This window comes from Leucoraja erinacea, chromosome 7 (genome assembly GCF_028641065.1).
Source record: "Leucoraja erinacea ecotype New England chromosome 7, Leri_hhj_1, whole genome shotgun sequence".
NCBI classification, from domain to species: domain Eukaryota; kingdom Metazoa; phylum Chordata; class Chondrichthyes; order Rajiformes; family Rajidae; genus Leucoraja; species Leucoraja erinaceus.
Window position 1 is genome coordinate 58,995,178 of NC_073383.1, and position 24,653 is coordinate 59,019,830.

General features: G+C 39.2%; 1 protein-coding gene across 1 annotated transcript in view; it reads right to left on the reverse strand.

Annotated features, from left to right (window-relative positions):
- LOC129699151 (low-density lipoprotein receptor-related protein 1-like) overlaps nt 1-24,653 on the reverse strand; it is an 877,455-nt gene that overhangs the window by 175,227 nt on the left and 677,575 nt on the right. Inside the window, exons 53-56 of the mRNA XM_055638819.1 lie at nt 17,527-17,714; nt 13,661-13,866; nt 10,717-10,905; nt 1,519-1,667 (exon numbers count right to left, since the gene is read on the reverse strand). Coding sequence (XP_055494794.1) covers nt 1,519-1,667; nt 10,717-10,905; nt 13,661-13,866; nt 17,527-17,714 — 732 coding nt within the window. The remainder of the gene's footprint in view (nt 1-1,518; nt 1,668-10,716; nt 10,906-13,660; nt 13,867-17,526; nt 17,715-24,653) is intronic.

The following is a 24,653-nucleotide window of genomic DNA, read 5'->3' on the forward strand; positions in this document are numbered from 1 at the left end:
GCATAATGTGATGGTGTCACAATGTCATCATTCTCTTGGGGTATATTTATTTAGAATATTTTGCTTTAATTTAGAAATATTTGATATATTTCGACGTATTTCTGTAAGGTAATTTCAATTAACACCCATAAAGAATAGATATTCGACAACAGAAAGTTGTCAAGGGATATGGGGAGAAAGGCACGGGTTATTGATAGGGGACGATCAGCCATGATCACAATGAATGGCGATGCTGGCTCGAAGGGCCGAATGGCCTCCTCCTACACCTATTGTCTATGTTTCTATGTTTCTAAAGTGTGCTAGGCAATAATTTGTGCTGAAATCTGAAAATTCTAATCATTTTCAAGATACAATGATGGAAATACTGAGAATTTGATTATCACTGTTAACCTATAACCATATAACAATTACAGCACGGAAACAGGCCATCTCGGCCCTACAAGTCCGTGCCGAACAACTTTTTTTTCCCTTAGTCCCACCTGCCTGCACTCATACCATAACCCTCCATTCCCTTCTCATCCATATGCCTATCCAATTTATTTTTAAATGATACCAACGAACCTGCCTCCACCACTTCCACTGGAAGCTCATTCCACATCGCTACCACTCTCTGAGTAAAGAAGTTCCCCCTCATGTTACCCCTAAACTTCTGTCCCTTAATTCTGAAGTCATGTCCTCCTGTTTGAATCTTCCCTATTCTCAAAGGGAAAAGCTTGTCCACATCAACTCTGTCTATCCCTCTCATCATTTTAAAGACCTCTATCAAGTCCCCCCTTAACCTTCTGCGCTCCAGAGAATAAAGACCTAACTTATTCAACCTTTCTCTGTAACTTAGTTGTTGAAACATGTAATTGGAACACATGAATATATCTTTCAAAAAAAAGGTTTTCTAAAATAATTTTAAAAATTTGGATCTCATCAGTCATATGGACATCAATGTATAAAAAAAAAACAAAGTGTTGAGAAGCTAACGGGGTCAGGCAGCATCTGTGGCGAGAAATGGACAGACAACATTTCAGTTTGAGACCCTTGTATCAGAGTCTGAAGAAGGGTCCCAACCGGAAGCATGTCCTGTCCATTTCCCTCCAGGGAAGTTGCCTGATAGAAACATAGAAACATAGAAAATAGGTGCAGGAGCAGGCCATTCAGCCCTTCGAGCCTGCACTGCCATTCAATATGATCATGGCTGATCATCCAACTCAGCATCCTGTACCTGCCTTCTCTTCCTACCCCCTGATCCCTTTAGCCACAAGGGCCACATCTAACTCCCTCTTAAATATAGTCAATGATCTCTGAGTTCATCCAGCAGTTTGTTTTTTGCTCAATGTTTTGACGCCTGCAGTTTCTTGTCTACCCAGGACTGATGGATGATTGATTATATTGTTGTGTGGTGCCTGGACACAGGATTTGTAAAGAAGCTTACAAGGTTGGTACAAGGAGGCAGAATATTTCTTCTTGTTAGATTAACGTGTTTATATGACATGTTTAAAGACAGAGTCTTTCACATTCATTCAATACCTGGCTCGCAGTGCAATTAGAGAGGCAAGTTTTTCCATCAGCGGCCAAATAGAAATTTGTGGGACAGGCACACCTATATCCTCCTCCTGGAGACAGCAGGCAAAGGTTGCTGCAACCGCCATTGGCTATCTTGCATGGATGTCTAGGAACTGAAATGGAAGATAATGGGTAAACAATTTTAATCTGAAATAATGAAGGTTTATATGCAGTTGATGAAGAGTCATAGAGTCATACAGCATGGAAACAGGCTCTTGGGCAAAACTTGTCCAAGAGATTAGAGATTAAAATAATTAGGAAAAATAACACTGCTTAGAGCTTATATAAAACTCAGATAAACTAACGCTTGATGAGAGCAGATACAAAAGGTGTTGTCAAGCCTGTGCTGAAGGCTTGGGTAGTTTTGAAGCCTATTTGCAACATGTTGATAATTTGGGACATCAGAGGAAGAGGTGGGCAGGTGGGGATGGAAGCTGTGGATCACAAGTAATGCTCACCTACAATTACAGTGAGGGGGTTTCCTAAGGGAAAGCTGCAGGAGGTCTTTCTTCTCAGCATCACTTCTCTACATGAACCTTTTATTCTTTAATACCAAGAAATTATCAATCTCTGCATTGAACATGCTCAGCTACCAAACCTCCACAAACTTTGTAGCTGAACAATTCTGATGATTCAGCATCCTCTAGCTGAAGGATGTTCTTCATTCCTCAATTTTAATTAGCTCAATACATATTCTGAGACTGTAACTTACAGTTCTCAAAATCACTGCCCGGGGAAACACCATCCCAGGATCTACCCTGTCAAACCTTATCTGAATACTTTATATTTTAAGGTAATCGGTTCTTGCTCTTCAAAACTCACCAGAGTATGGACCAAACTGCTTAATTTGGCCTCATAGGAGTACCTTTAATTCCAAGGATATTACTAGGAACCTTTACTGTGCTCCTTTTATCACACATAATGAGATAATGACCTATATGCTGAGTATTTCAGATACAGTCTTAATAGGGCTCCGTTAAACTGGAATAATGCATCTCCATTCTTGTAATTAAATAATTGTGCAATAAAGGTCAACATACCATTTTCCTTCTAATTGATTGTGAAATGTATGTTAACTTTCAGAAATTCATGCAGAAGGACACCCAGATCGTCTGAAAATTAGCACCATTCAATTTCTTAATATTTTATAAATCCACTTTTGTGCATTTTCTACCGTCAACCCCTTTATGAGGGTTGCATAACACGGAAATATTTCTGGCCCGACAATGAAAATTGCACTCCCCATCTCCACCGGTACCACTCCTCTTCGACTCCTTCTTTAGACCATTTCATTTCTAACTGTTGACATGTTTTTTTAGCAATCTGAAGAAATGACTCGACCCGAAATTTCTCCTATTCCTTTTCTCCAGAGATGCTGCCTGACACGTTGAGTTACTGCAGCTTTTTGTGTCTGCCTTCCATTACAATGTTGTGAATAAATTATATATAATCATAAACATGCAGACATATGTCTCTCAGATTTTTTTAAGCTTGTAATGTGCCTTGGAAAGAGTTGTCCAATTTTGTAATATATTCTAGATTTTTTCCTTAATTGCAAAATCTTCTTGGAGTTCAAATTTAATTGCTTTCATGTTTGCCTAAAGGTTGTTTCCATCTGCCTTTCAGGTACACTCTTCCAGATCATAACAAACCTCTGTATGGAAAACAAAGTCTCATTTCCCCTTTTGTTCATTTGCAAATTATTTAAATCTGTGACCTCTGTTTATCGACCCTCTGGCCAGAAGAAATAATTTCCCCTATTTCTCACTTAAAATATCTCATTATTTTGAATAACATAATTAGGCTTTCCGTCAAGGTCAACCTTTTACTGCACACGTTCACGAGTATATCCTTCCCTAGGTACTCAGACTAGTATTACAGGTAATGTCCTTGCAGGATATCAAATGAGAACAACTCTGATGTCTTCACATGACAGAAATCTCTCATACATTATTTGGCTGAACATCCTGCAAACCTTTGCCAGGGCAATAGCATCTTTTCTAAATGAGTCTCTGTCAAATCCAATTGGTTCAAGATGTGGAACAGCTTTCCCAATACTATTGAAGTTACAAACATGCAAATCTGACACCTAGAACATTAGAAGGCAGTCCCAGAATGGAAAGACTTGACTAACATTTGGGAACTCAGAGGAATTGACATTGATATTGCTACCCTGATTGAAACTTGACAGATAGAGCTTACCTGCCCAAAGAAAAAGGCAGTGGGGCCTATTTACTTCTGGAAGAGTAAACTGCAAGAGGAATGAGATTTTTCATGAGATGATGTGTCATTTAGAATGAATGACTCTGACATCTCAGCAACCTCCCGTACGGAAGGAGTGTATGTCTCATAACTATTCAGCTCCGTCTAATATGAACTCAGCATTAAATGACCATCAACTCACTTGCGTGAATCCTAAAAGTGATAGATGTGACGAAAGAGGACTTCTATTTCATCCTTCAAAGAAATGTGGTGCACATCCAAGAAGGAAATGCAAAATAGGTGGAGGGGCAGGTGGTATACGGAAAGCAGGGACTCTGCAGAAGGACTTGGATAGGTTGGGAGAGTGGGCAGCGGTGGCAGATGGAAAATAGTGTAGTAAGTGTGGAGTCATGCATTTTGGTAGTAGGAATAAAGATGCAGACTATTTTCTAAGTGTGGAGAAAATCCAGAAATCGGAGATGCAAAACGACTTGAGAGTGTTTGTGCTGGATTTCCAAAAAGTTAATTTCCAAGCTGAATCAGTAGGGAAGAAGTCAAATGCAATCCTAGCATTTATTTCAAGAGGGCTAGAATACAATGTAATGCTGAGGCTCTATAAGGCGCTGGTCAGGCCGCATTTGGAGTATTGTGAGCAGTTTTTGGCATCATATCTGAAGAAGGATGTGCTGATTCTGGAGAGGGTCCAGAGGAGGTTTACAAGAGTTATCCCAGGAATGAGTGGGTTAACATATAATGAGCATTTGATGGCACTGGGCCTGTATTCGCTGGAGTTTAGAAGAATGAGGGAGGACCTAATTGAAACCTACCGAATGGCGAAAGGCTTGGATAGAGTGGATATGGAGTGGATGTTTCCACTAGTGATAGAGTCTAGGACTAGTGGTAATTGCCTCAGAATTAAAGGACGTTCCTTTGGGAAGGAGATGAGGCGGAATGTCTTTAGTCAGAGGGTGGTTAATCTGTGGAATTCTTTGCCACAGCAGGCTATAGAGACCGTCAATGGATATTATATGGTTATATGGTTATATGGTTATTTCTAAGGAGAGGGATAGATTCTTGATTAGTACGGTGTCAAAGGTTTTGGGGAGAAGGCAGGAGAATGGCAAAAGAAAGATCAGCCATGATTAAATGGCGGAGTAGACTTGATGGGCCAAATAGCCTCATTCTGCACATATCACATGCCCTAACGAAACAAATGATCCTCCAAGGAGACTTTAATGTCAAGTTTGGAAACAACACAATCCTCTGTCAGGATGTGTGGTGGGAAGGGATTTGGAAAAGCTGATTCCATATAACAACCATATAACAATTACAGCATGGAAACAGGCCATTTCGGCCCTTCTAGTCCGTGCCGAACACGTATTCTCCCCTAGTCCCATCTACCTGCACTCAGACCATAACCCTCCATTCCTTTCCCGTCCATATAACTATCCAATTTATTTTTAAATGATAAAATCGAATCTGCCTCCACCACCTTCACTGGAAGCTCATTCCACACACCTACCACTCTCTGAGTAAAGAAGTTCCCCCTCATGTTACCCCTAAACTTCTGCCCCTTAATTCTCATGTCCTCTTGTTTGAATCTTCCATACTCTCAGTGGGAAAAGCTTATCCACGTCAACTCTGTCTATCCCTCCCATCATTTTAAAGACCTCTATCGTTCCCCCCTTAACCTTCTGCGCTCCAGAGAATAAAGACCTATCTTATTCAACCTTTCTCTGTACCTTAGTTGTTGAAACCCAGGCAACTTTCTAGTAAATCGCCTCTGACCTCTCTCTATTTTGTTGACATCCTTCCTATAATTAGGCGACCAACATTGTTCACCATACTCCAGAATTGGCCTCACCAATGCCTTGTACAATTTTAACATTACATCCCAACTTCTATACTCAATGCTCTGATTTATAAAGGCCAGCACACCAAAAGCTTTCTTTACCACCCTATCTACATGAGATTCCACCTTCAGGCAACTGTGCACAGGTATTCCCAGATCTCTCTGATCAACTGCATTCTTAAATTCCCTACCATTTACCATGTACGTCCTATTATGATTTGTCCTGCCAAGATGTACCACCTCACACTTATCAGCATTAAACTCCATCTGCCATCTTTCAGCCCACTCTTCCAACTGGCATAAATCTCTCTGTAGACTTTGAAAATCTACTTCGTTATCCACAACCCCACCTATCTTAGTATCATCTGCATACTTACTAATCCAATTTACCACACCATCATCCAGATCATTGATGTACATGACAAACAACAGTGGACCCAACACAGATCCCTGTGGCATCCCACTAGTCACTGGCCTCCAACCTGACAAACAGCCATCCACCATTACTCTCTGGCATCTCCCATTCAGCCACTGTTGAATACATCTTGCTACTCCACCATTAATACCCAACAATTGAACCTTCTTAACGAACCTTCTATGAGGAACCTTGTCAAAGGCCTTACTGAAGTCCAACATCACAACATCCACTGCTTTACCCTCATAAATTTCCCGAGTAACTTCTTCAAAAAATTCAAGAAGATTAGTCAAACATGACCTTCCAGGTACAAATCCATGTTGACTGTTCCTAATCAGACCCTGTTTATCCAGATGCTTATATATATTATCTCTAGGTATCCTTTTCATTAATTTGCCCATCACTGACGTCAAACTAACAGGTCTATAATTGTTAGGTTTACTCTTAGAACCCTTTTAAACAATGGAACAACATGCGCAGTACGCCAATCCTCCGGCACTATTCCCGTTTCTAATGACATTTGAAATATTTCTGTCATAGCCCCTGTTATTTCTACCCTCAATGTCCTAGGGAATATCCTGTCCGGACCTGGAGACTTATCCACTTTTATATTCCTCAACTTCCTCTTCTTTGAATCTCATAGTTTCCATAGCTACTCTAGTTGTTTCCCTTACCTCACATAATTCAATATCCTTCTCCTTGGTGAATATCGAAGAAAATAAATTGTTCAATATCTCTCCCATCTCTTTTGGCTCTGCAGATAGCTGTCCACTCTGACTCTCTAATGGACCAATTTTATCCCTCGTTATCCTTTTGCTAATAATTTAGCAGTAGAAACTCTTTGGATTTACTTTCACCTTACGCCAAAGCAACCTCATATCTTCTTTTAGCTTTTCTAATGTCTTTCTTTTCTTTTTACATTCTTTATACTGCTCAAGCACCTCATTTACTCCATGCTGCCTATAATTGTTGTAGATCTCTCTCTTTTTCCGAATCAAATGTTCAATTTCCCTTGAAAACCATGGCTCTTTCCAACTTTTACTTTTTCGTTTCAACCGAACAAGGACATAAAGATTCTGTACTCTTAAAATTTCACCTTTAAATGTACTCCATTTCTCTTCCACATCTTTCCCATAAAACAAAATGTCCCAATTCACTCCTTTTAAATCCTTTTGCATCTCCTCAAAGTTAGCCTTTCTCCAATCAAAAATTTCAACCCTAGGTCCAGTTCTGACCCTCTCCATAATTATATTGAAACTAATGGTATTGTGATCACTGGACCCGAACTGTTCCCCAACGGACCCGAACTGTTCCCCAACGCATACCTCTGCCTCCTGACCCATCTCATTTCCTAACAGGAGGTCCAGCACCAACCCTTCTCTAGTAGGTACCTCTATGTATTGCTGCAAAAAACTATCCTGCACACATTTTACAAACTCCAAACCACCAAGCCCATTTACAGAATGTGTTTCCCAGTCTATGTGTGGAAAATTGAAATCTCCCACAATCACTACCTTGTGCTTACTACTAATATCTGCGATCTCCTTACATATTTGCTCTTCCAATTCTTGCTCCCCATTTGGTGGTCTATAATACACCCCTATAAATGTTGCTACCCCTTTCCCATTTCTCAGTTCCACCCAAGTAGCCTCCCTAGACGAGCCCTCTAATCTATCCTGCCAAAGCACTACTGTAATATCTTCCCTGATAAGCAATGCAACACCTCCATCTCTTGCCCCTCCAATTCTATCACACCTGAAGCAACGAAATCCTGGAATATTTAGTTTCCAATCACAGCCCTCCTGCAACCATGTTTCACTAATCACCACAACATCATACTTCCAGGTGTCAATCCAGGCTCTAAGTTCATCCACGTTTCTTACAATGCTCCTAGCATTAAAATATACACATTTAAGAAACCCACCCTCTCTTATTCTCTGTTTATTGTCTTTTTCTTCTATCTCCTCTACATTTTGGGTCAGAGTGCTACCCTTCTCTGCCTCCTGCCTCACACACTGACTGCTAGCTTTCCCTATTTGAGTCCCCCCCCCCTCCCCCCAACCATTCTAGTTTAAAGTCTCCCCAGTATCCTTTGCAAATCTCCCCGCCAGGATATTGGTCCTGTACATTCCAATACATTCACCTCCTGACAAAATGCTTGGAGTGTAAATAGCTCATTCTAAGCTTCCTCCCAGTCTAGTTTCAGTCAATGAAATACTGGGTCAAGCACTTGCGCATCTAAACTTTATTTTGGAAAAAACACAATAACAGTTCCCTATACCTAACCACCATGGGTTTGATCCTTGTATTTGCTTGGCCAAGTCCTTCTAGCCTCGTGCAAGTAGAGACACTCCAAAAGGTCACGCAGTCCCAAGCGTTCTTCCAGAAGATCGACACAGGACCTCGTGGGAGCTACCTTTTATAGGTCCCGGAACCTTGAGGGGCCAAACCATATGGGGGTGGTCTCTTTACAGTCCAATAACAGATATTGATTTACACAGTACATGATAGACATTTCCCTAACCCACTAATACAGTAACCAATACATTGTATTCAAACGGAGCTTCTGGAAGGAAGCAAATATAGTAACATTTGCCCAGATATTCAAGAAACCCGGACAATGCTCAACACTTAACCCAATCAACATCTAGCAAAGTAAAGCTTTGCAACAATATTTACAATGTGTATGTCTGGTTTGCATTCACCCAATCCATTTCATGCAATTTACACCTAATTGTAAGAATCTTCAGATCACTCATGCTTTCATAGCAACTCTTATCTGGGATCTATTGGACAAGCTGGCACCATTTTCTGCAGCTTGTCCCATTTCTGCAAAAGGCACATTTAAATTGACCAAATGGCCTAGCAGCCCAGAAGCCTTTTCTCAATTTTAGTGTCCTGGCATCTCCAATTTGGCCAGAATTAACAGGAGCACATATCCAACATCCTATTTTGTCCAATCAACATGTATTGGTGCTTCAAAATCCAAACACAAGCTCCATTTACATCACTTCACCAGCTGAGTGCGAGACTGGAAGGGTGACCACATAATTTGCATCATGGCCAGTGTTGAACACTGCTCAGCAGATCACTGCTTCATCTGCTTTATAATCTCAGGCAACTTAACCCCTGAACCATTGGTGGCTACAAAGCTGCTGGTGTGAAGAAAAAGAACATGAAGATCTCAAAAACCCTGAGAAAAAGTTCTTCCTTTAAACATCTTCAAATACTTCTCAATATATCGACCTTTGGCACTAACAACTACAAGAGAATACCATCACTTGTGTTATGCCAAAATAAATTATTTTGCTTAATGTCTAAACCCTAAATTTGCTTCCATACACCTATCAATTTACCAACAGGCCATTCATCCAAGAATTGAGAAGTGTTACCCAATAACCACAAGGAAAGCATGGTCTTAAAACCAGTTACTGGGGATTCGACCACATGCTGCTCTCTGTCCTCAGTCACCATAATTATTTTTCTTTATCAGAGAACATTCATTGAAACATTTACTGAAACAAACCTAGTTGGCTCCGAAGCTGATGTTCAAATTTGTCCTCTACACATTTTAGAAATCCTTAAAAAGATATAGAGTGCTGGAGTAGCTCAGTGGGTCAGGCAACATCAGGCAGAAATCCTTAATGCTCCTTATCTTTTACACACTTTTTCACCCTTCTCCATATTAGAATAATTGAACTTCATCCCATTATGGCTCTTGTATCTATTCACAGTGCATCTTTCTGATGTATACGAACACACTTACTCTTATAGTCCATACTGTATTTTATTTAATCTCATTCAGAACTGTAAAACATTCACCTTACATGAAATGTCTTACAAATACTGGTTTATAAATCTCCTAAGGCCAATATCTTAGGTTTTTATTGTATATTTGGAAACATAATAACATCCTGCGAAGAGCTAGAAACAGCTACTTAATAAGGACACCATGGCTCATAATCTGCAACCCATGACTCACTCAAAGCTTGCAATTTTGTCTGCATCTGAAGGTAAATGTCAAATATCGTTTGAAATCCTGAAATAGCAAGAGTATATAAGACACTGGATAATGTGGTTATTGTGAAATGTAGATGAATGCCAAGTGCACCCTTCACACAATTTATTAAATGTGGATTCTGAAGGCATTGTTATCAAATTCAAGTGAAGTCAGTAAAAACTAAGCATTTGATTCTAAATCTAGATTATGTGATGTTATGGCACTCCACAAAGTTCATGTTCAGTCAGTGGGACATGGGACATTAAAAGTGATGTAACGCCTGTAGGTTGATTAAATTATGTTTAGCATGTGCGATCCTGACCCCCCCCTCATCTACCTCTTTGGAGATCTATGAACTTTCTTTAATCAGATTATATCTTACACAAAATGTTGTAGCCTTTATCTGTACACCGTGGGCGGTTTCATTGTAATCACGTATAGTATTTTCTTTGACTGGATAGCAGAAAATGTTTTCACTGTACCTCGATACACATGACATTAATAAACTAAACTTATTGAATGCTAACGTACAGTTTTTTAAATGCTACAACATTATGCACTTCTTTTCTCTATAATAATATTGCGTTATTGCAATCTGATTGTTCCTAAATAGAATGATTTCCCAAATTGTCCAATTAAATGAATGACTTAACTTGATAACTTGAAAACATAGAGTATGTCACAAACAATTACCATCTGGTTGTCTATGAGGATGGTACACATGGATGTCCATGATCTGATGCCAAGAGCTGATTAGTGAAATCTTGTTCAAGCCTGTGGTTTTGTGAGCACGGCTGACCGACTTAGTTTTCCAATCTGTCCAATAGATGTAGTCTTCAAATAATGTCACCGCTAATACATGTGGGATATCTTGATTATGAACTGCAACAGGATATGGTTATATTAATGCATTACATTGGGAAATTGCAAGGTACAACAATCCACATTGTAAAACTAATTGGCCACAACACACATGTAACTTCCAATGAATAATTCCTATGTCAACATGCAGCTACACCAATGTTTCCCTTTATCACTTCAAATATATAAAACAATGCATAAACCCTTGTAATACATGTTTTATTTGGTTCAACAGGTGATAGGAAGAGATGATTTGGGGATTCTTCATCACCAAACAAAAGAATAATCTAACAATAATATACTGTACTTTGAAATTAAATCCTAATAAAACAAACTATCAATTTACATCAAAGGGCCAACTTAATACACAGAGTGAACTCAATGGAATGCAAATTGTATGCACTTGGAAATCAAATTGGATACTGTTCCACAAATACTGGCAGTCCATTAAACAAAATACTAATTCAAAAGCAAGCAGACTGTCAGGTCAAACCCAATTTTGCCCTTACTCAATACTTGTACAGATGTATATCGATGAGAAATCTTAGCCCAACCCTGACAAAAGTCCTGTTGATTTGTGGTGCGATGGGGAAACCTATTAAAGCATCCTGACTAAGTTCAAGCAAATCAGCGCCAATTAGAAACAGCAGCTTCTGCCAGATTGTAGCGTTCATTTTCACACATGTTGCATGTACCCATCAGAGATTCATGCAAAAAAGAGTGTGTCTATTTTGTTCCATTATTGGCAACTGGGACCAGGGAGGGAGGGGGGGGGGGACCAATAATACTGAGCAAAAATTATTTTATATTTAATTTTCCTCTCTCTCTGGAATTCCTTTGAATAATCGTGGTATTATCAGGCAAAAACATTTGATTTCCTTTTATGTATGTGAAAAAACAACAACAAATCAAATGTTTTTTCTATGGAGCACTATGTCATGAAATTGCTGATAATTGAAGAAAGTTTGGCTGTAAAGTTAAAATCCTTCAATCACTCCCATCAGCATTTTAAAAATTCTCTTAATGGGAATACAAAATTCACATGTCCATCTTATTTTCAGTAGGACATTTTGCTGAAATTAATCATCAACCTAGGATAAATTTTAATTCTGCTTTACAATGTCAAGAACGCATGCCCTGAGTGCTATTTCAAATCTGACAATTTGATTCCTTCTAAGTATCAACCTGTGTCAAATCTATAAATAGTAAGCATAGATGACAGCTGTAGAATATATTTTACTCTGATGTTGAAGATTTTCCTTTGTGAATTCCTGCAAAAGTTTGCATTTTCTGTGCATACATTTGACTGCAGTTATAATATTCTTTCAGTTGTCACAAATAAGTAATGAAAAATTCAAATGGCAGAAGACTTAAAATCCTGTAAGAATGCAGTATAGTCATGCTCATCAACGAAGCTTTAGGTGGAAATATAAAACCAGTTTTCCTTTTAAGTTTATGATCAACCTAAGTTCGATTTTCAGGACTTTAAAAAAATGTGCACCACAACCTACTAGATTCAATTTTAAAATACCAAATGCATTTTTAAACGGCAACTGCATATGGTGCAGTAAATTGCTTTATACACCAACGTTACACTCAAGAGTGATAGAAAATGCATTTGCTACTGCAATCCACAATCTAGTAAATCTCCAATCTTGACGGAGGCAACAAGGGCTCAACGAACTTTCATCGTAAATTGAGGACAAAAATTGCAAGTCATCTCAATCTACTTTTTTGTGAAAATAATTATTTTTAAAAGCTAGAATCAAAATTTAATACAGAAACTGATTCTAGACCTATTTTTTATATTATTTCCTGAAATTCAGCAGAAATCTATTAAACTTAACTGCAGGTTAAAAATCTTCCATTACTCAATTCTGGACTGATTTTTTAAATTAAACTTCACTCACAACTATCAAACCACTATTGCTTTGTTCTTCTCTGAGATCAGAAAATGTATCATATAATCCAAGAATCAATCCAGGGGAGTCACATATCTTTCAATGATGGACTTTCACAGAAGATAGTCGCCACAAATTAAAAACTACAGAGGGAAACTCTTAACAGTTTTCCTCCCACGTAAAACAAAGCACTTATATTAAATGAGCAATCTACAAAAATTGGAAAAATTCAATATGTTAAATGTTTTCACATGACTGAGTTATGTATGATGATTTCAAAAACATCACATGTAAAATTGTTAAAACTATTTTCACTTGAAAATAGAAACCTATTTGACCCCCCCCACTGTAACCAATCCATTAAGATGCCTGTTCATAAATGGTATCCATATTTTCATTTCAGATACTGCTATTACAAATGACTCCCATCACATATTGTTGATTTTCTTTTTTTGAATTTAGTATAGTTTAGTTTAAAGATACAGTGTGGAAACAGGCCCTTTGACTTACCGAGTATGTACCGACCAACGATCGCCTGTGCATTACACACTAGGAGTAACTATTACAGAGGCTAATTAACCCTGAAACCTGCATTTTTGGAATGTGAAAGGAAACCAGAGCACCCGGTGAAAGCCCACATGGTCACAGGGAGAACGTGCAAACTCCATACATATAGCACCCAGGATCAGGGTCAAGCCCGGGTCTGGTGTTGTAAGGCTGCAACTCTACAGCTGAACCACTGTGCCGCCCTTATATAAACAAACTTCAAGAATTATGAATTTCTCCAAATTTCTCCAAAACACATTTCTCCAAACATGCTGTTGTAAAAATGTACATAGTTCAAAATGGGAGAAAAAAAAAACAGCCTTACCTACCTCTATGTCTATTGGATCCATCCAGGTCTGCAAACTCTATATATCCTTGCTTATCGTCTGCCCAATACAGCCTGTTATTCACATAATCCAGACACAGACCACTTGGCTTTATGATTTTTGTGCTTATAACAATGTGTTGATTAGTTCCATCCATTCCTACACGGCCAATGTATGGATTTTCACCGTGATCGGTCCAGTATAAATATCTGAACAAAAATAGTTATGTAAATATCTGTTAAAGAACTCATTTTTAAATTTTAAAAATCCCCCTGAAAATATTGGAAACAGCTAACATTTCAAGAAGAATCTTATTTTGTACTTTAACATTTGCCTTATGAATAGTATCGTCACTCAGTGAACATTTACAATTAAACATTTCTACCTTGTGGAGTAATGGCGCCATAAAGACGACAGACATCAGGGAGAAGGGATTTGGGAAAATGTAGTGAAAGTGTCATACAGAATTGTAACAGGCCCTTCAGCCCAATTTTCCCATGCTGATCAAGATACCCCATCTAACTCGTCCCACCTGCCCGTGTTTAGAAACATAGAAACATAGAAATTAGGTGCAGGAGTGGGCCATTCGGCCCTTCGAGCCTGCACCGCCATTCAATATGATCATGGCTGATCATCCAACTCAGTATCCCGTACCTACCTTCTCTCCATACCCCCTAATCCCCTTAGCCACAGGGCCACATCTAACTCCCTCTTAAATATAGCCAATGAACTGGCCTCAACTACCCTCTGTGGCAGAGAGTTCCAGATATTCACCACTCTCTGTGTGAAAAAAGTTCTTCTCATCTCGGTTTTAAAGGATTTCCCCCTTATCCTTAAGCTGTGACCCCTTGTCCTGGACTTCCCTAACATCGGGAACAATCTTCCTGCATCTAGCCTGTCCAACCCCTTAAGAATTTTGTAAGTTTATATAAGATCCCCTCTCAATCTCCTAAATTCTAGAGAGTATAAACCAAGTCTATCCAGTCTTTCTTCATAAGACAGTCCTGACATCCCAGGAATCAGTCTGGTGAACCGTCTCTGCACTCCCTCTATGGCAATAATGTCCTTCCTCAGATTTGGAGACCAAAACTGTACGCAATACTCCAGGTGTGGTCTCACCAAGACCCTGTACAAATGCAGTAGAACCTCCCTGCTCCTATACTCAAATCCTTTTGCAATGAAAGCTAACATACCATTCGCTTTCTTTACTGCTTGCTGCACCTGCATGCCTACCTTCAATGACTGGTGTACCATGACACCCAGGTCTCGCTGCATCTCCCCCTTTCCCAATCGGCCACCATTTAGATAATAGTCTGCTTTCCCGTTTTTGCCACCAAAATGGATAACCTCACATTTATCCGCATTATACTGCATCTGCCAAACATTTGCCCACTCACCCAGCCTATCCAAGTCACCTTGCATTCTCCTAGCATCCTCCTCACAGCTAACACTGCCCCCCAGCTTAGTGTCATCCGCAAACTTGGAGATATTGCCTTCAATTCCCTCATCCAGATCATTAATATATATTGTAAATAGCTGGGGTCCCAGTACTGAGCCTTGTGGTACCCCACTAGTCACTGCCTGCCATTGTGAAAAGGACCCGTTTACTCCTACTCGTTTGGCTCATATCCCTCTAAACATTTCCTATCCATGTACCAATCCAAAAGTCTTTTAAATGTTCTATTAGTACTGGTCCTAACACTCTCCTATGACAGCTCATTCTATATACCTACCAATCTTTGTGTGAAGGAGTTGCCCCTCTGGTTCTTATTAAATCTTTCCTGTCTCACATTAAACCTATGTCCTCATGTTTTTGATTCTCCTACTCTAAAAGTGTGCATCAAACTTATCTATTCCCCTCATGATCATATATACTTCCATAAGATCACTGCTCAATCTCTGTGCTCCTGAGAATAAGTCCTAGCTTGCCCAACCTCTCCCTATAGCGCAGGTCCTCAAGTCTTGGCAACATCTTCCTAAATATCTTTCTTATAGTAAGGTGACCAGAACAGAACACAAAACTCCAAATGTGCTTAATCGCCATCTTTTACAACAATAACATAACATCCTAACTGTTATACTCAATACCCTGTCTGATGAAGGCCAATGTTAATAACCTGAGATGGAATAAAGTAGGAAGTAGTAATTAGTTTTTGCAGTACAAAAGTCATTGCAATTCTAATCTGTCTGAAAAAATAGCATAAGGATTGAAGCTTAACCCCACTTACTCTTTTTATGCTGCTAACTGATCAAATGAATGGTTTTAGATTTTTCATGTTTCGTATTAAACTTTTAAATCTGAAATATTTTGCTGCAAATGTTGCTATAACTCTGGCGCCATCAAACAGCACTCAGGGAGGAGATCGTACAGTCAAAGCAAGAGTGCATAATTATTAACAAACTATTTAAATATTCTCAAAGCACATTATTGCGGTGAAGTTGAATTTAATTAAAATTTAAAAAATAATTAATCAGAATTAAAGGATGTTCCTTTAGGAAGGAGATGAGGAGGAATTTCTTTAGTCAGAGGGTGGTGAATCTGTGGATTTCTTTGCCACAGAAGGCTGTGGGGGCCAAGTCAATGGATATTTGTAAGGCAGATACAGATAGATTTTAGATTAGTATGGGTGTCAGGGGTTATGGGGAGAAGGAAGGAGATTGGGGTTAGGAGGGAGCGATAGACAGCCTGATTGTATGGCAAAGTAGACTTGATGGGCTGAATGGCCTAATTCTGCTCCTATCACTAATGACCTTAGTAAGGTAAACTTGGTTTTAGGTCGGCAGCATTGTGCTAATCAGTAAATATGACTTGGTACAGTTTTATCGGGAATGGCAAAAGGAGTGTTTATTGGGTTCACTCTATGTCAATTATCTGTACAGGCATACAAGTGACTCCTGCATCTGTATCACAAATTTCTGTATTGCAAAGGCACAACATCTACACATGTGTCAAGAAATTAGAGTTGAAAAATAAATTGTTTATCACAGTAAATTTATAAGAAAAACATTTTATTCCATAGTCCATTCTTTTTTGGTGGTGATTTGTAAATTCCATAAGGCCAAATTTCTGTTACCTGAACTGTAAAAACACTGGAGTCATCTGTGCATTCAGTTCTATTTCCTTACACCACCCTCCAAATCTGCTTATCCATAATCCTATTGAAATAATCTCTGCCTCATCAGTTCAACTGATCTGCCTGAACTAGAGCAGAAGTGGATGCAAACAGTACTGGTGAAGGAGGACTGTCTGACAGTGACTTTGGAATTTCAACACTGAATTACTGTTGCAGAAATGCCAAAGCTGCTTTTATTCTAAGTTTCATGATAGTGAAAGTTTATAACTTTGCTGCTATTACATCCACAAATGTTGGGCCAGATATTGTTCACTTAAGAATATCACGTATTTAAGATTCAGAAAAAAAACACTTTTTTACAAAGGTTGTTTGCCTCAATGATATAAACAGAAATGCAACAATTAAATACATGTTTTCAGATGATCTTTTACCATTGTAGAGAAATATTGATAAAGGGAACAATAATTCAAATATATATTAATACGACCATCGCCGTATGAACTTGGACTTTACAATAATTGGTAATTGTTAAACTTTACAATTCCCATTTTCATGGGCACACTTACGTTTGATGAGCATATAAGAATTCAAACACTGGATGGTTGAAATGTTGGTCAAAACCTTTTGCTATTAAATCGTAAAAAGCCAACAACGTTTTTAAGGGGTATTAGTTTCATTAAGTAGTTAGATTTACCATATTTTTATTCTGTTAAATTCAGATTTAGATGTAGCTCAGTCAATGTGAGTATATATTTTGATTATATGTTAATGCAGTTCTTAAATTTAAGTTCATACCCAATGCGAGGATCTATCACAAGATGCTTCAAGCTCTTCACCCCTGTGTTCAGAAGGACTGTTTGATAAAGTCCATTAAGTTTAGAAACTTCAATAGTCATCTTAGTTTTGTCACACCAGTACAGATTCTTGCCAATCCAATCAACTGCTAATCCTTCCGGAATGGCTTGTCCTGTATGCTGGACCACCTAGCAAAATAAAAATGAAGTGTCAATATTGACCAAAAGACTTCTTACTGAATAAATAAAGTCACACATAAGTGCAAATCTTGGTCACCATTGCTATGAGGACCTATATGATCAAAAATAGGGTACTATTAGTCCCCACATAAACAAATCCTAATCTATATAATTTAAGCAAAACAAATGTAACACTATAGCTGAGCTCCAATAAGTTTGATAGGGAGAATATGGATGCCGAGATAGATCTTCACTCACAATTCAGTGTGCCCAGAGGCAGCTTGGAGTTAAGAAATCTTCAAGAGAAATTAAATATTGAGATGTATTCAAGATTTATAACATTGCTATATCAACTGCTTGAAACATATAGAATTGTGGTAATCAAAACTCTACCACAAAATGCTTGACAAGCAAAAGATCAACAAAGGAAAATAACAATAAATCATTAAATCCACAAATTATGGTACCATTAATATTATGTAATGTTCAGCAGAATTTAGTTCTTGTCGTGTTTCAACAGATTTCCATTGATTTGTTCTCAACAATCAAATTTTCCTGTTCCCGGTATTGGTTTGCATGTCAGCCTGAGGCAGGGCGCATGAAAAGTAAAACACTGTGGACATGTAGATATTCAATTTTAGATTATGTTTGTTATCACTCATGTTTAGTTTTCAAGATTTAATGTAACTTTATCTCTTCCATATACTTGAACAAATTAGCAATTTCAAAAGCTTGATATGGGACAGAAAAAAAATAACATAAACACTACGGCACAGGAACATTTCCCTTGGCTGGCCATCTCTGCTCCAACTATGATAACAATCTAACTAATCTGATTTTGCTGCACATCATCCACTTTATACCCTGCCTTTTCATATCTCTCTGCATGCCTCCTAAGCATTGCAATTCTATCTGTTTCTATCCCTTCCCTGGCAGCGTATTCCAGGCAAATACGTAAAAGAAATTGTGAAGACATTTATGTATTCCATAATCCACTTTTTTTTGTGGTCCATCTCTGTGTAAAACAAAAGCCTCACATACCTCCTTTAACCATTCTCTTTTTCACCTTAAAACAATGTTCTCTTGTACTTAAGAATTCAGCCCCGAGGGAAAAAAGGGCCTTTCCAAATTTTACACACATATATCATAGAGGTATTTTACATATTTCTATGCATGTAAATGCATTTTACGATTTGGTCAAGACATATATTATACTGATATGGTTTCACAAAGTTGGAGTACTGTCCCCAAACAAATATTAATAATGAGTCAGAGTTAATTTAAGGTAAGAGGTTTATATGGAAATTGAGGACTGCTTTTATACCCACTCACTGGAATCTGGAACTCACTGGCTGAAGGAGGGGGAGGGGCTCAAAAATAGTCCCCACTTTTCACAGGAAGAAGATATTACATATGAGACTAAAGCCCAAGCATTGTGAGTGGGATCTTGATGGATATATCTTTTCCTGCTTGTAAAGACACGAAAAGATGAACATGCATAGATCAGTACAACACAATAAAAAGGCAGTGGCCCTTCAACACATAATGTCTTTGATGAACATGATGTCAAATTGAACTACTCTTCTCTACCTGCACATAATCAACATCATTCCTTACACATCCATGTGCCTATCCAAAAGGCTTCTAAATGACACAATCACATTGCTTTCAAACCATTGGCTCCGGCAGTGTGTTCCAGGCACCTACCAGTCTGTGTATAAAAAAATGTTCCACACAACTCCTTTAAACCTCGTCCTCTCACCTTAAAGCTATACCTCTGGTATTTGACATTTACACCCTTGGAAAAAGATTATGAGTGTCTACCTATCTATGGCTCGCATAATTTTATAAACTATCAAGTCTCCCCTCAACTTTTAACACTCCAAAATAAAACAATCCAACCTCTTCTTATTCTAGGTTGGATGACAAACCCATCAGTCTGAAGAAGGATTTCGGCCCGAAACGTCGCCTATTTCCTTCGCTCCATAGATGCTCTGCACCCGCTGAGTTTCTCCAGCAATTTTGTGTACCTTCGATCTTCCAGCATCTGCAGTTCCTTCTTGAACACAACTCTTCTTATAGCTAATACCTGCTCAACCAGACACCACCCCATAAACCTCTTCTGCATCCTCTCCAAAGCCTCCACATCCTTTTAATGGAGAGGGACCAGAACTCTTGCTATAGAGGGAGTGCAGAGAAGGTTCACCAGACTGATTCCTGGGATGGCAGGACTTTCATATGAAGAAAGATTGGATAGACTTGGCTTTTACACGCTAGAATTTAGAAGATTGAGGGGGGATCTTATAGAAACTTATAAAATTCTTAAGGGGTTGGACAGGCTAGATGCAGGAAGATTATTCCCGATGTTGGGGAAGTCCAGAACTAGGGATCACAGTTTAAGGATAAGAGGGAATTTTTAGGACCGAGATGTACACAGAGAGTGGTGACTATGTGGAATTCTCTGCCACAGAAGGTGGTTGAGGCCAGTTCATTGGCTATATTTAAGAGTGAGTTAGATGTGGCCCTTGTGGCTAAAGGGATCAGGGGGTATGGAGAGAAGGCAGGGATGGGATACTGAGTTGAATGATCAGCCATGATCATATCGAATGGCGGTGCAGGCTCGAAAGGCCGAATGGCGTACTCCTACACTTATTTTCTATGTTTTCTATGTTTCTAACTGCACACAGTACTTCAAATATGACCTAAAGCTGCAACATGATTCTTACAGTCCAAAGAAGGTAAGCATACCTTGAGCTTTAACCATTCTATCAACGTGTTTCCCTTTTTCAGGGAGCGATGGACTTTGTCTGCAAGATCCCTTTCTACATCAATGCCCATAAAAATCCTGCCATTAACTGTAAACTTTCCCCTAAAATTTGACCACCCCCAATACAACACCTAACATCTGCCGAGATGAAATTCCATCTGCTATTTCTCTGCGCATATCTGTAACTGATCTATATCTTGCTGCATCCTTTGACAGACTTCGGCACAGTCTTCAACTCCACCTATTTTTGTGTCACCCATTAACATTTTCTCCAAGGACAGACACAAAGTGCTGGAGTAACTCAGTGGGTCAGGCAGCATCTCTGGAGAAAAAAGGATGGGTGACATTTTGCCTCGAAACACTTTTTCAAACGTCATCCATCTTTTTCTTCATTGATTGTGCCTGACCCACAAAGTTACTCCAGCACTTTGTGTCTACCTTCGATATGAACCATCATCTGCAGTAACTTTGCACACATTTTCTCCAAGTTGTTTATAATTATCGCAAACATGTGACGTTCCAGTAATAATCACTGAAAAATACCACTGGTCACAGACATCTGGCCAGAATCATACCCTTCCACCAATAACTCTGTCCTCCATGGGTAAACCAGTTTTGAATGCAAATTCTCCATGGATACAATGCATTTTAGTCTTCTGGATCACTTCATCACGAAAGACCTTTCCAAATGCCATACTACAATCCACGTGGACACCATCGACTGCCTCACCCTCATTAATCACCTTCACATTCTCAAAAAACAATCAAGATTGTAAGACATGGCTACCCGCACAGAGCCATGCTGACTGGCAGTAATTATCCCATTCTCTTCCAAATGCGAGTAAATCCTATCTCAAGAATCCTCTCCAATAGCTTTCTTGCCATAGAGGTGTGGATCGCTGGCCTTTACTTCCCAGATTTTCCTAATTTTCCTTCTTATACAAAGGAACAATAATATTCTGGGACAATAATGGTGACTAGAGAGGATACAAAGATATTTGTCAAGCCCCGAGAACAATTTTCCCTCTTGTTTCTCTCAGTAAACTGGGATAGGTCCCATCAGGTCATGAGGAATTTATCCACTTTAATGCTCTTCAAGAGACTCACCACCTCATTCTTGATCTCAAATTGCCACAACATGTTAATGTACCCTGCACTAATCTTATTATCCTTCATGTTTTTCCCCTGGTGAATACCAGTGCAGACTACTCAATACCTCGCTTACATCCTCTGACTCCATGCATATCCTCCAACTCGGTGTCAGGAGCATCACTTTAAAAGTTAGAAAAGCAGCAAATCAGTCATGTTGTAGTACCCATTCAGCTTAATGCAGTATGTTATAACTATAACCAGTTACCTTTAAATTTTATCTGCCTGTAATTATGTGGGAGGGATTTATTACGTAGTCGGAGGCGTGTTTGAGGCTGCAATTCCCGCGAAGACGCGCTAGTAGTTTTTAGTTTAGTTTGAAATTTGAAGAAGAAGCATGGGGGAGAGGTCACAGCTTTCCACCATGCACGGGTTCCACCATGCACGAGTTTGACTATGAGTAAGATCAAAATGTACTTAAACAAGAAGTTTGGGATGAATATCTTACTGCTTTTATGACAATAAAGAAACTATTAATTAAGAGACTGTGTTTTGAAGATTTATCTTTCGACGGCATTGAAAATCTGCGTATCGATTCTTATTGTACAGAGCCCTAGTGAGATCACACCTGGAGTATTGTGTGCAGTTTTGGTCCTCTAATTTGGGGAAGGACATTCTTGCTATTGAAGGAGTGCAGCGTAGGTTTACAAGGTTAATTCCCGGGATGGCGGGACTATCATATGCTGAGAGAATGAAGCAGCTGGGCTTGTACACTCTGGAGTTTAGAAGGATGAGAGGACATCTCATTGAAAAATATAAGATTGTTAAGGGTTTGGACATGCTAGAGGCAGGAAACATGTTCCCGATGTTGGGGGAATCCAGAACCAGGGGCCACAGTTTAAGAATAAGGAGTAAGCCATTTAGAACGGAGACGAGGAAACACTTTTTCTCACAGAGAGTGGTGAGTCTGTGGAATTCTCTGCCTCAGAAGGCAGCGGAGGCAGGTTCTCTGGATGCTTTCAAGAGAGAGCTACATAGAAACATAGAAACATAGAAAATAGGGGCAGGAGTAGGCCATTTGGCCCTTCGAGCCTGCATCGCAATTCAATATGATCATGGCTGATCATCCAACTCAGTATCCTGTACCTGCTTTCTCTCCATACCCCCTGATACCTTTAGCCACAAGGGCCATATCTAACTTCCTCTTAAATATAGCCAATGAACTGGCCTCAACTACCTTCTGTGGCAGATAATTCCAGGATTCACCACTCTCTGTGTGAAAAATGTTTTTCTCTAGCTAGATACGGCTCTTAAAAATAGCGGTCAGGGGATATGGGGAAAAGGCAGGAACGGGGTACTGACTGGGGATGATCAGCCATGATCACATTGAATGGCGGTGCTGGCTCGAAGGGCCAAATGGCATTCTCCTGCACCTATTGTCTATTATGTTGTGTTTGACACAGGGAAACACCAACTGTATCAACATGAACGATGCACAGAAATCTTATAATTTCATTGAGAAAAATTATCTGTTCCAAGTAAAAGCCAGTCTTGCATGGCCAACGCCTAAAAAAAAAGAACGTTGCTTGTATTTCTCACCTACAGTGAATAGTTGTGTTGGCTGGCTATGAAAATAGAAGCATATGAAGGTTTTTATCTTGGCAGGTCTGCTGTAATTCATTTAACATTTTGCAGTAAAATTTTGCAGTGGCAGACCATATCAGAGACTCAATTTTTTAAACACCTTCCCAAATGCCAACATATTTCTATGTCATTATCTTCTCTGCAATTTCCATTCCATATTAATGTCAGGGGAATTGAAATCCTTTTCTGCCACGTTATCTTTCATAAATTTGCAAACATACTTGCTCTTCTATCCTCGAATGATTATTTAGTGAATGTAGTGTAATCCCAACTGTGCAGCAGACCTTTCTTGCTTTTCAGTTCAATTCCTATGACTCCCATTGCTGCATTTCTAAAATATCATGCATCCTCATAACCAATGCTCTTTCTTTAGCTAATATTACATGCTTGTTACTCGTTCTTTATCCCAACGGAATATTACCTGAAACCTCAGTGAAGAGGAATGCCAAAATAATGCCTGCATTATTATTATATTATTATCATAACATCTGCACTATTATTAATTGACGTATAGGTGTATCCAATCAGCAATAATGCTCTTGAAAAACATTAAGGTGGATAAGTTCTCGTGGCCCGATGGGACCTATCACAGTTTACTATATTTCCTAACACTTCCTGAATTGAAATATATACCATTAAACAACATCTCTTTAAAAGATTTGCTTTCCCAGTTTTCGTATTATTCTCCTAGTTTCTACATCCAGCTTTGGCATTCTCCCTTCCAAATTCTGCTTGGGTGATCATCTCCAAGAACATTTTTTAAATCTCCCAATCCAATGGTATTAGTCAACCTCCTTACATGATGTTAGTCTCTGCCCATTAAGATCCATCAGGAGAGGTCATGTTTCTCCAAGAATGTGAGTCTTCCATCCTGCATAAACTCGGCAACTATATACAGTTCTACTTCCACAGCATACTCTGTGATTCCGCTTTGACATCAACATATTTCAAGTATTATTTTAAGAGCTTGGAAATAATCGGAAGCATTGCTGAAATACAGCACAACTGGGCTCTATCCTAATACAGTTACAGATATGGAACATAGAAAAATAGAAACATAGAAAATATGTGCCGGAGTAGGCCATTCTGCCCTTCGAGCCTGCACCGCCATTCAATATGATCATGGCTGATCATCCAACTCAGTATCCCATACCTGCCTTCTCTCCATACCCCCTGATCCTCTCTGGAACTCTCTGCCACAGAGGGTAGTTGAGGCCAGTTCATTGGCTATATTTAAGAGGGAGATAGATGTGGCCCTTGTGGCTAAGGGGATCAGAGGGTATGGAGAAAAGGCAGGTACGGGATACTAAGTTGGATGATCAGCCATGATCATATTGAATGGCGGTGCAGGCTCGAAGGGCCGAATGGCCTCTCCTGCACCCTATGTTTCTATGTTTCTATCCCTTTAGCCACAAGGGCCACATCTAACTCCCTCTTAAATATAGCCA